Here is a 17,096-nt window from a genome sequence, read left to right as displayed (position 1 = left end):
AAGGCCAAATACCCCCAGGTGGAGGCCTCTCCTGGGGGCAGGGGGTTGGTGGGGCTTGGGGGCCACGGAGGGAGTGCCTGAGTGTGAGGGGGCTGCCAGTGGGACACACCTGTGGGGCGCGGGGGCTGGGGGAACCCTGCTCCCTCATTCCTCTCCTGCATGGCCTGATAGAGGTGGGAGCATGGAGCGGCCATGCAGCCAGCGGTCTACCATGGAGGAGGAAAGGAAGGCCTCTCATCTCCTCCCCCGTGACCAAGGCCAGCTCATATGGGTCACGCTGTTAGGAAAGGGGGCAGAACAGAGAGGGAAGCGAGAGTCTCGAAATAAGACAGATGCCCTGAACTACTGATTCCTTCCAAGAACAAATCACAGCTGCGTGGAGGAAGAACCCGACAATTGCAGATACTCAGAATCACATCCGGTATGCGTTAGGTGTACACGGATGCCCCCATGTCATTGAATTCAACTTCTGGAATAGGAAAAGCTGCTGAAGACACCCCCTCCGGCTCCTGCTGGCAGGGGAGTTGGCTGTGCTGCGCTGACCACTGATGGAGGTGGAGGGCACCAAAGGCCATGGGAGCGTGCTCTGCCATCGGGACTTCTGGGACCTTGTGGTCACAGCAGATGCAACTCGCTTCACTGAAACCGAGCTCCCTCTGAGGAAGCTCGTGGAGTCCTTGCACCTCAGAGACACTGGAGCACGGAGTGTGGCCTGGAGGTCCCAGTACTGCTCTTAGCTCGCTAGCTCCTGGGTCACGCTGGGCCGGCGCCAGGCCAGGAAGCTCTTCCCTAGGCGGTGCCCCTCCCTGTTGTCCCAGTGTGGTGCTGGATGCCAAGTCCAGTGGTCACCAGGTTTGTGCAGCAGGGCTGGGCCGGGGAGGGGGCTACCTGAGCAGCTGGGGCCAGTGCTGGAGCTGGTGCTGTTGCGCTTCTGTAGCATCTTGCCCTGGAGACCCGGGACGCCGCAGCTCAGGCTGTAGCTGTTTTCTGAGTCTGCAGAGAGGCCAGGGGTGAGGTGGACTCAGGTGCCCTTCCCTTCCAGCACCCCCTGGATCAGGGGAGGCCTCAGAGGGGTTGCTGTGGGTAAGCAGCTGGGCAGGAACAAGCCCACTGCATTTGAGAGGAATGCTGCGGCCCATAGGGAGCCAGACAGTGGGTCAGGATCACTTGGTGATCAGGGCCAGGGAGCCTCCTAGGTTGGGCTCTTTCCTGGAGAATGGCAGGGAACAGGGGCAGGACCCCGGGGAAGGAAGCCCCCTCCCCCACCCCCACCCCGAAATCCCTTCCTGAGGATGGCCTCAGGTTACCTGGCACGAAGAGTGAGTGGGCTGGGCAGGAAAGGGAGCAGCTCTCCACACCTCCCACCTTGCTGCAGGACAGCTGGGCCCAGGGTGAAGCTTTGGCCCGAGAAAGGCACTTGCCCATCTCTGAGGAGGGGAAGACATAAGAGAGGGCTAGAGGGGCCAGGGTGGAGGCTTCTGAAGGCCCTGTTCCTGGGCATGGACCACTGGGGACCCCTGCCATACTCTTGTCCTGTGGCCAGACCATGGTGGGAAGGGGTTAGGAGCTGGCATGGTCCACATGCACTTGGACGTGTGGGGATGCTGGGCCCACAGAGCTGGCTTGCTCCCTCCCCACTCTGACCAGTTAGTGCAGGCCCAGACTGGATGGCGGGGTTGGATTCTCCAGAGCAAGTGTCCACACCCCTCTGGGTAAGGGAACAGGTGGAAATGACATGGCTTCTTGGCAGTGACAGACTCCTAAGCATGCGAGGGTCACTGGGAGTCCCTCTCTGGGGCAGCCGCTGGACACATCCACTAGGTGTCTGGAGAGGTCTCAAACCAAGTTTCTTAGGTATTTTCTAATCTTTTGAGGACTGACAGTTCCATAGCCACAGTAAACCCAGAACTGCTTTTATACACGTCTAGCTGGTCAGTGACAACAGGCTGAAATGGGCACGCCTCTGGAAGCACCACTCAGAGGGTGTCATCAATGACTGGGTCCCTCCAGAAAGTAGGCTGAAGTAGGGGACTTAGTCGGAAAAAGAAACTGAAGTGGGAAATTGCCAGTGTGGGTGATCTTCAACATGTGGCTGGACATTTTCAAGGAGTCTTAGAAAGTAAATAACCTAGAAACAAAAACAAACTCACGGCCTTCCAGATAAAATAGCTGGCCCCCAAATAACTATAAGACCGAAAGTCCTCTGTTCCCAAAGAATCAAGAATCAAGTTTAAAACCACCTGCAGATAATGCAAGCACAAGGGGCCCCTGGAAGAACCAATGTTTATGCCAGGTGAGCAGAAGGACAGTCATCTACAAACTCCCAAGGGATAGCTGAGCCCCCAACACTTCCCTGGACTTCAAATTCCTAGGGGGAATTGTCAGGGATTGCTGGCGGGCAACAGTACTGCTTTCTTGTACCAGTAGGGGCTGCTTCTTGGGAGAGGCAAACCATCCCAGTCCTGAGCATCCTGGGTGCTCTCACAGCGATACTGAGGACATGAAGCACTAACAGCTCCTTCCTCAGACCATTTCTCAGGGTTGTGTTTGCCTGGAGTTGCTTTGAAGGAAGAGGGAACACCTCCCCCTGGGTCAGGGGCAGGCTGGCTCTGTTCACTATCAAAGTGGTGAGTTTCCTAGGCTGGGTATTCCTGGGCAGTGATGTCAATTCTCTAGCTGCATGCCACCAAGAGTACATTTGGGACTTGGAGGTGGGCTAGGGGAAGCCACACAAATGTGCAATTCATGCTGGTTGTTGTGCTGAGTGCTATGTCCTTCGTCTCTGGCTCAGCGGTTCCTGGGCTTCTGTGGCAGCCGTGAAACAGCAGCTGGCTAGCTGACGGGCTGCATGTAGGCAAAATCTCTGACTCTACCATATACACCCATTGATTCCACCACTGCAGAACACCAAAGCCCAGAGAAAAGTTTAAAGTCACCTAACAAGCAAGAGGGAAGGCAAACTGTAAGTAAAAACAAAACAAAACAATTTGTTTGCCTTAAAGTAAGGAACGTCTGGTTGGGGGAAAATATGAACCAAGATGGTTGGAGGTAGCTCTGAAAGCAGACAGGAAGTTGCAGAAGGCTTGGGGGCCATGACCTTGATTTGCTCTGGTTTACTAAAATCACTCAAGCAGCGGGACACTCTGACAAGCCTTGGTTCTTTCCCATGTCCAACCTGTAACTGCTCCTTGGGAGCTGTTATCAGAAGACAACCCTCCCTCCCAGGTCAAAGCCCCTAGTAGTGGGGCAGGATCCACTCTACAACTGGAACTTGACAGCTAAAATATGCCTAAAAAATAAATACACCTAGGGACGCCTGGGTGGCCGAGTGGTTTAGTGCCTCCCTTCGGCCCAGGCTGTGACCCTGGAGACTCGGGATCGAGTCCAATGTCGGGCTCCCTGCATGGAGCCTGCTTCTCCCTCTGCCTGTGTCTCTGCCTCTCTCTCTCTGTGTCTCTCATGAATAAATGAATAAAATATATTTTAAAAAATAAATAAATAAATACACCTAAAATATACCTGTGAAGTTATTTTTAGAAGTCCCAGAAAATTCTCCTATACATGCTTCAAATTATGGCTGATAGGAGCCTTAATATACGTATTATATATGATTCAAAAAGAGGATCCCTGGGGGCAAAGCTTCCATAGCATCAGCAGAATAAATGGAACAGAGCCCAGGAAGAGTCCAAGCTGAGTGTTCCCAGACTGTTATATATATATTTTTGTTTGTTTAAACATGCAAAATTTAGGCCATACCCTCAGGATATAAGCTCAACAGCATGGCAAACATCCATGACCAAGGCTTGCCCTTTCTGCCTCAGGGCAATGCCTTGGCTAAAGTAGTTGGAGCGTCTTCAGATCTTGTCCTAGAATCACCTTTAATCTGAAGGTACCACATGCAGTGTGCTCCTCACTGGGAGCTGAAAACACCCAGTATCTTTTCTGCTTGTCACTGAACCAATTGTGGTATCTGGTTCCTTTATCCTTCTTGTGTTATCACTGAGCAACTCCTACCCGTTCCTGAGGAAGAAATTCATCTTTCTGTGTCTGTACTCCAGAAGAGTTCATATCCAAAACAGATCTTTTGGATATTCTGCACCAAATCCTGACTCAGTATTGTTTGTTGATGGCACTTATCTTAAAAATGGAGAAGTTTAAAAATTCATATGGAAACTCAAGGTAAGTTCGAGAATAGCCAAATCAATGGCCAACTGATTTCAAGAGGATGGGAAGACAATTCAATGGTGAAAAATAATAGTCTTTTCAACACATTGCACTGTGACAGGTGGATATCCACATGCAAAAGAACAAAGTTGGACCCCTGGCTCACACCATATACACATTAATTCACAATGGATCAAAAACCTAAGTATAAGAGCTAAAACCATAAAGCTCTTAGAAGAAAACAGGGGTAAATCTTTGGGACCTTGGATTAGGCAGGGTTTCTTTTTTTTTTTTTTTTAAGATTTTATTTATTTATTCATGATAGTCACAGAGAGAGAGAGAGAGGCAGAGACACAGGCAGAGGGAGAAGCAGGCTCCATGCACCGGGAGCCCGACGTGGGATTCGATCCCGGGTCTCCAGGATCGCGCCCTGGGCCAGAGGCAGGCGCCAAACCGCTGTGCCACCCAGGGATCCCTAGGCAGGGTTTCTTAAAAGTGACACCCAAACCACAAGCAGCCAAAGGGAAAAAATAGATAAATTGGACTTTATGAGGCTGAAAAACCTTTATGTTTCAAAAGGTACCATCAAGAAAATGAAAAGACAGCTCACAGACAGGGGAAATACCTTGCAGATCATATATTTAGTAAGAAACTTATATCTAGATTATATGAAGAACTCTTACAACTGAATAATACAGTTAACACAATTTAAAAATGGGCAAAGGATCCGAATAGATATGTCTTGAAAGAACATCTACAGATATTTGATAAGCACATGGAAAGGTACTCAACACCACTGGCCGTCACGGAAATACTCATCAAAACCACAATGAGAAACCATTTTACCCCCCCCAGGATGGCTATCCTCACAAAGTCAGAAGACAAGAGTGGACGAGGACGTGAAGGAATTGGAACCTCACACACTGCTGGTGGGATGTCAAATGACACGGTCTCTCTGGAAAACAGGATGGCAGTTCCTCAAAAGTTAAGCCCAGCGTTACTGCATGACCCATCAGTTCTACCCCAGGGCCTATACCAGAGGAAACTGAAAACATATGTTGACACAGAAACCTGTACACGACTTGCTCACAGCAGTGCTCTTCATAACGGCCCCCAACTGGAAAGAACCCACATGTCCATCAACCAATGAGTGGATAAACAAAGTGGTCTAAGCAGATAGTGGGATAGAATTTAGCAGTCAGAAGGAATGAAGTCGTGACACGCGCTATGACATGGGTGAACCTTGAAAACATTACGCTAAATGGAATAATAAGGCCCTGTGTCTATGACTCCACTTCCGCCATGTGTCCAGAAATGGTGAATCCATTGAGACAAAAGGAGATGATAGTTGCCTAGGGCTGAGAAGTTGAGGGCAAATGAGGAGAGACTGCTACGGGCCTAGGGTTTCTTTCTGGGGTAATGAAAATGCTCTAAAATTCACTGTGGTTGCACAATTCTGTGATTATACTGAACACCACTGAACTGTACATTGAATGGGGGACTTGTACGGCATGTGACTTATATCTCAACAAAGCTGTTAATAAAAACAAACAACAAAAGGAGGAGAGACAATACTAGGCTGGATATACAAGAACTTTCCAGGCTGGAATCAGTGGATAGTGGCCGAACCTGTGGCCCTCTCCAGGGCACATTCAATTGACAACGATAAAGGGTAGCTCCGTATGCCGAGCATTCAACAGCAATGCTCTGGAAACAGAGAGGTTTACTGACCATAACAGAGACATGGGACCCACAGTATGAGGGACGGACGACAGACAAAATGTCTCCTGGATCATCACATTAAATGGGCCGTTGGACCATGGTCCCTGGGCAAGGACTTCGGAAAGGGAGCACAGAGAGACGGATCTGTGGAGAGGCACGGGGATTCTATCACAGACACACTATGTTTGCCCTCCTGCTCTGAGAAGGAGCCAAGGGGAACAATCATGCTCCAAGCCCCCTGAGGATGGTATCCAGTGAAGCCAGAATGGCCACCTGGAACCAGACCCCTTCACGTGGCCGTGTGCTGACCTTTTCTTCAAGACAGCTCATCCTGGTAGGGACAAACTGGCTGTGGTATTGGACAACGTGGTGAGAAACTCTCCCAGGATAGCAGAGGAGATGACCAAAATCCTGGGTAAAGTATAAAGATTGGAACAAACCCTAAGGGACCCCCTGGGCATCCCCAAATGGATTCTATGGGTTATAAATGTACACTTGTAATAGCATATTTGCTTTCTGGATGAATCAAAGCAGTCGCTTGTTGGGGGGAAAAACCCAGCAGTCATAGGAGCTAAAATATTACTACTAGGTCCTGTGTTCCTTATTAGGGATATTCTAACTCATTTACTTATTTATTTTTTTAAAAGATTTTATTTATTTATGAGAGAGAGAGAGAGAGAGAGAGAGAAAGAGAGAGAGAGGCAGAGGGAGAAGCAGACTCCATGCAGAGAGCCTGATGTGGGACTCGATCCCGAGACTCCAGGATCACACCCTGGGCTGAAGGCTGCACTAAACCACTGAGCCACCTGGGCTTCCCATCTAACTCATTTATTTAGTAATAGGCAGACACCTTCTACTGGGAGGGTTATTTACAGATCACTCAGAAGTTTCACTGTCTTTTTATCCCATATCTTTTGGGAACACAGAAGTGGATTTTTTAGAACTCACTATGAAGTCACGACTTACAGATTTTGAACTGGGTTTCTCGAAAGAACCCCCAGAGGCGGACAGCACGCTCAAGCCAACTACTTCCCAAGATTCTCAGGATAGGTATAAGATGATACACAGGGACCGCTCTCACCTAAGAGCACTGGATTAAATTCTCCTTAATGTTTGCAACCACTGACTTCCATATACTCCTTTACACACCTTTATTCTTGGTTCTTTGGGTCATGCTCTCCTACCTTATGCATTTAAGGTTATACATCGCTGATGTGCTCTATTATGCTTCCTTCACCAATAATAACTGGCCTGGATCTAGGCCTTGCTAGTGATAGCCACCATCCTAATTCTTGAAATAAATCTTCCCAAGCTATTGCTAGGGAAATCGATATTGAAAGCCAGTATAAAGTATATCACACAAACCTTACGAATTATGACATGCTCTGTAGACAATACGTAGAAGAGAAGGAGAATGCTCTTGAGCTGGGAGAGGCGAATTCAGCTATCTTGTGACGTATCTGACTGCTTATCACAACACCACCCATGACACATCCCTACAGCTTCACCAAAGTGGATCCCATTTCTCTTATGTGGGATCTGGCTCATCAATGCCACCCAAGACCACAGCTGATGGTTCTGGGGGCTATTAGACTGGTCCAAGGGCATGGCTCCCCCAACGCCTCAGTGAATAATTCAATAATGTCATCTTGCAAACCATCTGAGGACAGAATTCCCTTCTGAGGGACACAAATGATACCTGGCGAAGCAGCCCGTGAAGGCTACTGGTCCTATCCATAGGAATTGGATATGCAGCTCCAAGCAGTCATCAAGAATGTGCCCCTTGCTTTGGGTGATAGGGTAAATAAGACAGCCTATGGTGTGGCACAGGAGGCATGACAAATCGGGCTGACTTCCTAGTGTGAGCACTCATGGTAACAGTAAGAGTTCAGATTTTCTCTTGACCAACTGGGGAGATCGTCACTGCCAGCACTTCACTTTGGACCTGGATGCACAGCAGGGGTGAGGTGGGACAAACCACGCTGAGGTTATAAGGGAAAGCCCCCTGAACGCTGATGGTGGACTCAGGGAGTTGGTGGAACCACTTTTCTTGGTCAGCCCTGGGAACTCTTGGGTCATGGGTCTAGAGGGCCTTCGAGTGCCTTCTAATAACACTTTGTTATGCTTCATCATCTCAGTCTTCCCACATCTCATGTCCAGAATGCTAACTGCTTCTGTGTAAATCACCACGAACCTAGCAGATGACTTAAGAGAAATGGGATAAAATCACGCTGACGGACAGTGACCAGATAATCAGACCTCCGCTGATGACTCTGCACAGGGTCGGTGGCAGCGTGGAGACCCAGACAAGCGCCGGTGGCCTCTCCTGCAGCTCTGACTGAGGGATGGACCACCAACAGGGTGCCGAGGATAAAAGCACCCCTTCCCCGTGTCCCTAGAGAAAGCCTGCTGGCCCAGCAGCTTTGGTAACAAGGCAGTACCAGACCTGGCACGACCTGATCAATCAGCAGACCAGCCTCTGAAAGCCAATCCATCCGTGACTTCCCAGGCTTGGAAAGTGAGCCCACGGGTGGCAGATTCACCCAGTGATGAGGCTTTTAAGGCTGGAGTCAACCATTCTTCCTTCGTACCCAGCACAAGCCATGCTCCTGGGACACACACCACTTGATCCATGCTGCCCCACACAGGCTCCTCCCTGCAACCCGGTCGAGACCAGCGGTTTGCTTTGCTCAACAGGATCGCCTGAACATCACTACAATCCTTATTGAAGTAATCGATACATCGAGCTTTTTGATCTCAGATGCTAAGTGACTACGGTGTCCATTCTTCAACACTTTCACTCATTCATTCCACAAACATTTACTGAGTGCCACAATTGCCAGGCTCTGTTGTAGATGCCGGGGATACAGCAGTGAACGAGACGGCAGAAGCACGTGCTCAGCTATGTGGAGCATATATATGCCATGTCTAGCGGCGGGAAGTACAATGGAAGGAAAGACAGTGAGGAGGCGGGGGGTGGGGGTAGGAGGTGGTCAGGGAAGGCCTCCCAGAGCACACAGCTACAGGGGCGAGGAGCCCTCCAGGCCAGGAGGGGAGCACCGGAACAGCCATGTCGGTTGGTCGTGGGCAGTACCCTTGAGGTCACTGAGGCTGCAGGGGGTGGATGAGGGTGAGGGCAGAGGGCCATCAGGCCAGGGTCTGGTAGCCTTTGGGCCATTCTAAGAGCTCTGGCTTTGCTTCCACGTGAAGAGGAGCCATGGAGAGCTCTGAGGAGAGAGGGACACAGTCTGAGTCAGATTCAAAAGGCCGGCTCTGGGGGCGCCTGAGTTAAGCATCTGACTCTTGATCTCAGCTCAGGTCTTGATCTCAGGGCTGTGAGTTTAAGCCTTATGTTGGGCTCCATGCTGGGCATGAAGAAAAAATAAACTTAAAAAAAAAATAACAATAAAAGGCTAGCTCCTGCTGCCCTGGGGATGTTAGAGAATGGCAGGGCAGGATCTAAGAGCCATTTCAGGGCCGCGGCCCCAGCATCCCGTAAGGGCCTTATGCAGGGTGGAAATCATGTGTTTGTAGAACCAATGAATGTGGGGGATTGTCTGGAATGTAGCCTAGAGCTTCCAGAGCACACCAGCAGGGGACGCAGGAACCCCGAGCTCTCCAGGAGCCCACATCCGCTTCCTGGGCTGGACATTGTGGGGCTGGTGGGCTGGGGAGGTGGTGGGTCTGCTCAGACCCAGATGCTCCCTCCAGCCTGGACATTGTGGGGCTGGTGGGCTGGGGAGGTGGTGGGTCTCCTCAGACCCAGATGCTCCCTCCAGACCCAGATGCTGCCAAAGCCTGAGTAACTGGCCCCTCTGCTCCCCTGGCTTCCTGGGGCCACAGCTCTGGCTGCATGGGCCTGACCCTGACCCCCAGATCTTCACTTCTGTGTCCCCTTCCCCCTGCAGGTCCGGTTCAGTGCCTGTGGTGGACACCCACCGTGCTCTCCCACCCATGTCCCCTCTTCTTCTGCAGGCCATCCTTTGCCTTAGCTGTATCCCTGTAGCAGAGATCCCTTCCAAGAACCACCCTCCCAGGTGAGGCAGGCCCCGTGTTGCTCACCCCACGGTCACCCCGCCCTGAGAGGTCACTGCCCTTTGCATCTGGCATCAGGTGCAAAGGGGGAAGCCAGTGCCCAGGCCCTTCTTCAGGGGTTGTGAGGGCAGCGATGGCCTGTCCCGGGACACTCACCCACACAGTCCTTCTGGTTCCAGTGGAGCCTCCTCCCTGGGGGGCAGACACATTCATAGCTGCCCCTGGTGTTGATGCAGCCCTGGTCACAGCTCCCATTGTTCATGCTGCACTCGTCCACATCTGAAAGCACAGGTGGGAAGAAGGGTGTCAGGGCAGGAGGCTGGCTGGTGGGGCAGGGTCACCCAGGACGAGGGGGCCGAGAATCCCCTGACCCTGCCGGCAGCCTGACACTGTCATCGGACGCAGACATGTGGCCACACACACCACACACAGGAGTGCACACATGCAAGGCTGATGGACACGGACACCAAGCCGTCTCCCTCCCCCAGGAACCCCAGCGGTTTGCTGAACTCGAGTGGCTGCGCCCGGGCTGGGGGGAGGGCAGAAGGTGGCACAAAGTTAAAGTGCTGAGCAGGTCTCGTGGGCAGGGGTCGTGAGGTGTCTCTCACTGGGTTGCACAAAGCTTTCCCAGGCTGTTTCCTTCTGTGCGATGGGCCCCAGGGTAAGAAGCTGCCTCCAAGGCTCTTCCTTCTCTGGTCATGGAGGAACCAAAGCACCCGCTGGAGATGGGGAGAGGGCCTGGGCCATACTCATGCTGGGGTGCCCGGCTCTGAACATCTGGGCCGCGGAACTTACAGAGTGGCAGGCCCAGAGGACCTGGTGCCCGGGTTTTTGGGGGTCCCTCCAGAAGAATCTGTAGCCCAGCCTAGGAGCACCCTCCCCCAGTACCGGCTTGATCGCTTCACGCCTGACCCCACCTGACCTGCAGAGCCCCCCAGCAGAGGGAGTGTGGTCACAGGAAATGAGGAAATCCCAGAGCCTCGGGGCCATTCTCGGCTCCCCCACCTTCATCTGCCATGCCTGCACATCTCCAAGTCCCATCGTCTGTAGCTAAATACTTCTAGAACCTTCTCCTTCTCTGCACACACCCCCATCCTGTCCAAGGTCAGTAGCTCTGGCTTCCATGCCTAGAGCTATCTCCCTCCTGGTGCCTCGAGTTCCATTCTCCTAAACACGTGGCACCCAGAGTGCTCTTGTTACCTGAGCACGCCCACGTCACACCCCTACTTAAACCCTTCAACAGTCTCTCATTGTGCTGGGAAGAAAACCCATGTCATCTGCAGGCCTTACAAAGCCCTGCTTCCTCCCTGTCTGCATTGCCCACCATGTTCTCATTCCCTTATGGGGCTCCACCAGCTGCTTCGAGGTCCCTCTATGCTACCTCAATGCCTTTGCACTTGCTGACCCTCCTGGCATGCTACCCCTTGGCTTGGCCCACTTTCCTCCTGTAGGATCCCCCTGGCCCCATCTCCATATGCTGTCCTCGTCTGTTGTCACCCTCTCCCACTGGGATGAATCATCTATGGGAGTCTGTGCAGTGGCCATCCCCTGTTCTGGACCGAGGATCCCTTGTAGTTGCCATTTTGGGGCCTATGCCCACTACCTGGAGTGAGGCCTGCCACCTAGGGGGTACTTGCCACTCCCTGCCCTTATCTCCCTGCCCCCCTTGCTCTTGGCTGAGCCCCTCTGCCCACCAGAACCCAGCATTGCTTAGGTCCCTTCCAGGCCCTCCAGGGTCAAGGTCGGGGTCAGGGTGTGGGGTGCAGCATAGGTGGCCGTGTGGCCAGGCGCGTGCCTCAGGGGGGAGGTGGCCCTGGTGGGCGGGCTGCAGACCTCCGCAGTGGGTTGTCCCATAGAGTGTGTAGCCACGGTGACACAAGCACTGGAAGCTGCCTGGGGAGTTGATGCAGATGTGGTCGCAGGTCCGCTCGAAGGAGCACTCGTCGATGTCTGTGTGGCCACAGGGAGAGAAAGTTCAGGGAGGAATTTCAGGGTGCAGTGGATGGGCATAGCCTGCCACTCGCTCAGTCACTCAACGAACATCTGGGCACAGACAGTCCCTGGGCCCTGAGGCTTAGGGCACAGCCGATCCACAGTACCTGTTGGTCCTCTTGTAACCGCCTGACTTGGCAGTTTGTGTCCGTTAACCTTATATTTCTGGGTTACAAGCTATTTCCCATCTCTTCTGGAGGGGGCAGGGTAAAAGTACCTTGAATATAAGGTATTATTATGAATCACTGCCATTTTAATATCATTCAATTGTGATTAGGGTAAATATTTAATCCACCTCTGCAGGAAATTGCTAGGGGCTTGCCTGAGGCAACAAATGAACTGGGACATTTAACTAGGCCTCTTGAATGCTTGACCAAAGTGTGTTTTCCTATCATTCCAAGATGTCTCTTGAGAAAACAGCCCAAAGAGAAGGAGTTACGGGGAAAACATGCTATCCATAAGGAATAACAAGATAGCCTCGACAGTGTGTGAAATCTGTTCTGAGATTCCTGGTGGCTGGGGTGAAAAAGGAAAAAGGGTCATGCTTGTTACCAAAAAAGAGGAAATGAATCACATGCTCATATAAGACAAGTGTGTCCTGGCTACACATTTTGGGGAAAATGTTTCTCATGGGACAACTGATGGGGGCTCCTGAGGGCAAAACAGCCACTGACCCACCTCTCCATAGGCACCATAGTTGGAGGTCGTCCCTTGAATTTATTAGCTCTTGCAACCACACGCGTTGATGATACGTGTGTATCTGTAATAATTCTAGTGCAAGGAAAGAATCACACTGGGTGCTCAAAGGAGGATGTGATCCCTCCCAGGAGAGGAATCTGGAGGATCCCCTGGTACCTCTGGTACCTTGAGGGCTGGGATGAGCTTGGAGGGAAGGAATGAAAGCGGGGGAAGGGGTCTCTGAGCAAAGGCTGGGAGGTGGCAGCCCAGAGCACTCTGGGGTTGGGAGGTGTCTGAGGTCTCCGTCCCAAGGGCCTGAGTGCCAGGCAAAGGAAATTAGAGCCCAGGGTGGGGCTGGAGCGAGGCTGGGACATGGCCAGAGCCCCAGGGCCTCAGAGAGAGGAGCCAGCAGAGGGTGGAGAAGACTCGCTGGAGCCCAGACAGACACACATCATGGCCTCCTCCTCAGTGGCAGCCCACCTCTCTCAGGGGCAGCTGGGGGTGCAAAGTCAAGGGCCCTTTCTTAGCCCTCCACAGAATTTGGGAAGGCAGATGGAGCCACTAAGTCAAAGTGCAGGAGTCTGGACAGGTGACATGCTCCCAACGGGCCTCATGTCCTGAGAGGAAGACAGAGCCGGGATACCCATCAAGGGAGGAAGAGGCCGAGCTGGGGAGGGGAGATGTCTAGGCTCTGGACCCTCCCTTACCAGCCTCCTGCTCCTGCCTTCCTCGCCTGGTGCCCTTGGGAGGGCACATCTCTGGCTGCTCAGGGCCTCCTGCTGCCCTGGGGGCCAGCCCTGAGCTGCACTGATGGGGGGGATGCAGGCCCACAGCCCCACTCAGCCATTCAGGTTGTGCAGTGTGCCATTATGCAACGCCACGCAAATGAGAGGACTAGTCTGGAATGGAGTCATCGAGGATGAAATTGAGCTATGTTCCTGCCACACAGGATACCCTGGCTCCTCTCTCTGTACTTTCTCCCAAAGCGGGTCCCCAGGACACCCCTGCCTTCTTCTCAGTGGCTTCATCCAGTCCCACAGGGCGCCTTGTGGTCTCCCAAACTCCCCTTGGGTGGGTTTATCTCCCTGGCTCCCCTGGGAAAATGCCTATTCACCGGTGTCCCCTCCCCCAGGAAGCCTTCCCTGACCACTCTTTCCGCTGCCCATCTCTGGGCTCTCACTGCACACCGGATGTCTCCTGGACTCGTTCTGGGCTGTGACTCCTGGCTTCTGCCCAGACCTCACATTACCGGGAGTGGGGGGCCTCCTGGCAGGTGCCCCGGAACCCTAAGGACTGCAGGAGAGCGCCTGCAATGCGTCAAGCCTTCCACCAGGTGGCGCCAGCCCACCTCGAAGCCTCTGAAGGAGGCCCGGGGCTGCCCGGGCGCTGAAGGGCTCTGCTGTGCCGCCCCGCACCCTGACACGCGCCGATGCGCCTCCCGGCCTCAGTTTCCCACCTGGGTGGGTTCTGAGGGCCCGTAGAGTCATGAATCCTAGAGACGGCGGGGAGGGCAGGTGCGCACTCGGAATGGTCAGCGGGGCCGACGCACGGGGCCCTAACCTCCCCGCAGGAGCCCGCGCAGGCCCGGGAGGGCGGGGTGGGGGGGGGCACGGGGGCGCGCGGGGCTCACCTTGGCACGTGCGCTCGTCGGTCAGCAGCTTGTAGCCCTTCCGGCAGCCGCACTCGAAGCTGCCCACCGTGTTGCGGCAGAAGTGGTCGCAGCCCCCGTTGTTGGTCAGGCACTCGTTGATGTCTGCGGGGGGCAGGGGGCCAGTGGGCTGGGCCGCCGGGTGGGAGGCTGCCCCGCCCCCACGACCCCCTGCGCCCCCTGCCCAAGGCGGGCCTCTGGGGCCTGGCGCCCAGCCTCGGGGTATGGAGACTTGGGGAGCCCAGCAGGCATTCATGGGATGGAAAGGAGGGGAAGCGATGGCTGCTGTGCAGGACAAGAGGGTGGGCACCCTGTGGGGGGGCCTTGGGGAAGCTCCTGCGCCCCTGGAGCCTTGCCTACCCGGCTCTAAGACAACCACCGTCAGAAGCACATCTTGGACAAGCACCGAGCACCGTGAGGATTAGATGAAATGATGGTCCTGCGGTGCTGGTGCTTAGTGAGTGCTCAGCCAACAATCAGTAGCTTTAATGTCCCAGTTTTACTGATGGGAGAAGGAGGCTTAGAAAGGTAACAGGTGCTCCTGGGCTGGCCGGCTTCCCCCTCCAATTCTGCCTACTGGTTTGAGCAGTTTCTTCCCTCAGGATTTTAAGGGCTTGTGGCGGGACCCTCAAGGTCACACGGCCCAACTCCATGCAGTAACTGACCCCTTGCAAGCATCCCTGCCAGTTGGCCTCTGCTTGCATATCTCTAGCGATGGGGGCTTTCTGCCTCGCAGCATGGCCTGTTGGCTGATGCATCACATGCTTCCCCGACTCCTATGACTTCCCTCCTGTGCCCCCTTGCCCTGCTTATCTGGCCTTTGCTTTCTGGGCTCCAGGCCAGCCTGACAGACTGTGATGTCAGAGACCCTGATCTAAGGTGTCTCTTCTTACTCCAAAGTTCCTCTGGGGCCCCGACCCCAAGGCTCCCCATGCTGACACGACGCAGCAAGTAGTAGCAGAGCTGACTTTCAGAATGGTGTTCTCTGATTTGGAGGGGGTGAAAGGAAGTGAAGGAAACCAGCTCCGAGTTGGCCAACGGCAGAGCTGCTGACTCCAACTCTGGCCCTAGCTGAGCCTGTCCTGAGCGTGAAGGCCCGGGTGCCCCTGTCCTGTGTAACTGGCACTGCCCTATGAGCAAGGTCCACCTACCCCCTTTTGTGCTGAGCCCCACGGAAAAGACTCTTTCCCATCAGTGACTCCAAATCCTGGCCTCACTTTTTTTTTTTCTCAAACCAAACAAGCTAGATCTGACACCTGCAGAAAAGTCCTAAAGCAATGTTCCCACAGGATATTCCTCAACAACAAAACAAAATCCAGGTGTGTGGTCCAGTACACTAGAAGGAAGCCTTCAAAGAGAGCAAGGCTGGGATGTCCCCGTGGGCAGTTCTCAGAGCCTCTGGGAGAGGAGGCCACAGCAAGCCTGGCAGGGGCGGACTCCAGAGCTGCTTTCCTGGGAAGCCCCTGAGGGACCAGCCTCTGAGCAGTGCAGAGCACCCAGTGGGCATGCCCCTGCATCTCCTCACCCTTGGCTGCCCCACCACCACCCCAGGCAGCTCCACCCCAAAGACCCATTCTGTTTGCATATTCTGATGACTTTGGCACCAGGAAGGTGGCCAAGGAGGGGAACCTGGGGTGGTCCCCAGTAAGTGAGGCCTGCAGATCACCAGACCTGGCCCGGAATCCTGGCTGTGCCACTGCCTGGGTGACTTCACCCCTCTGAATACAGCAGGCACTCTATGTGTGTGCACCGAGATGATCACTAAGAACAATGCCTTCTTAGGTCCGGGAACTCTGCACACGGCCCATGTTCCAGGAACAGAAATGCCTAAGGGTGAACCCACACCCCATGGCAGGTAGTCAGACCCTCCGGTGGTCACTGCACCTACTGGGCACCACCTCATCCTGGGGGCCAGGCCAGGCACTTTCTGGCAACGTCTTACGTGATCTTCAAAACAACTGGGGGACCAGATCCTCCATTTTACAGAGGGAATCACAGCTACACGCAGGAGCGATTGGAGCCCAGTCCCCCACAGCTGTCTACAAAGACAGGCCCTCTCCAGAGCACCAAGCTGACCCCACAGCCTCCAGAGAAAGCAACATTAGGTTTAGTTGAGGGCCCGTCCCAGGCAGAGGCTTGGGCATCGCCGTATTCTTCTCCCCCTGGGGATTATAGGAAGACAGGGAAATTTCTAGCTAAAAGCCTCTGGCAGGAGAATGGAGACCTGTCTCAGCTCTGTCCCAGCCAGCTGTGTGATCCCGGGCAGGAAAGGTACCTCTCCAAGCCTCAGGTTCCCCATCTGTGAACTGGGCTGGCAACAGGTGCCTCTCCCAGACTACATGTGCCGAGGCGGGCTGCTCACCCAGGAATGCCTCAGGCCTTCTGGAACCCCTAATCCCACCCCCATCCCTATTCCCATCCGGCCTGTCAATGGCAGGGGCTGTCATGGCAACCAGACAGGCCATGGGAGGCATGTTTGCTTGAGGCCAGGCTGGTGTGGCAGTTGCCTGGGGATCAGAGTCAGGAAAGCACCCCCAGCTCTAGCCACGGTACAGTCACGCAGCCCCTGGACCTTCGTTCTGACGAGCCCCGGGGTGCAGCCTCTGCCCTGCTCTCTCCTTTCTGCCCTTCTAAGACTCCTCTCTTTCCTCACTGTGCTCATGCTGCCCTCCACCCCACCAGGCAGCCAGCAGGCCCCCTACCTGTTTACAAATTTCCAGGGCCCCCGGTCATCCCAGGATAAAGGGCCAGCCCTTCCCTGGGCATCCCGGGCCTGGATGCTCTGCCTTCCTCTTTCTGCGTGCTTGGCCTCTGCCTCGGCAGCCCAGGCCCCCACACAGCCTGCCCCTGGAAACAG

At 54.0% G+C, this 17,096-nt stretch overlaps 1 protein-coding gene across 4 annotated transcripts in view; it reads right to left on the bottom strand.

Annotated features, from left to right (window-relative positions):
• The window catches only part of SCUBE1 (signal peptide, CUB domain and EGF like domain containing 1), a 140,231-nt gene that overhangs the window by 20,150 nt on the left and 102,985 nt on the right, over window positions 1-17,096 (bottom strand). For all 4 annotated transcript variants that reach the window (XM_038550290.1, XM_038550291.1, XM_038550292.1 and 1 more), the window contains 5 exons: window positions 14,222-14,344; window positions 11,755-11,871; window positions 10,078-10,200; window positions 1,308-1,427; window positions 889-993 (listed from right to left, as the gene is read on the bottom strand). In XM_038550290.1, the coding sequence (XP_038406218.1) occupies window positions 889-993; window positions 1,308-1,427; window positions 10,078-10,200; window positions 11,755-11,871; window positions 14,222-14,344 (588 nt within the window). The remainder of the gene's footprint in view (window positions 1-888; window positions 994-1,307; window positions 1,428-10,077; window positions 10,201-11,754; window positions 11,872-14,221; window positions 14,345-17,096) is intronic.

This window comes from Canis lupus, chromosome 10 (genome assembly GCF_011100685.1).
Source record: "Canis lupus familiaris isolate Mischka breed German Shepherd chromosome 10, alternate assembly UU_Cfam_GSD_1.0, whole genome shotgun sequence".
Classification (NCBI taxonomy): Eukaryota; Metazoa; Chordata; class Mammalia; order Carnivora; family Canidae; genus Canis; species Canis lupus.
Note: the sequence above shows the minus strand (reverse complement) of the source record. Positions and strands in the feature narration are given on the sequence as shown.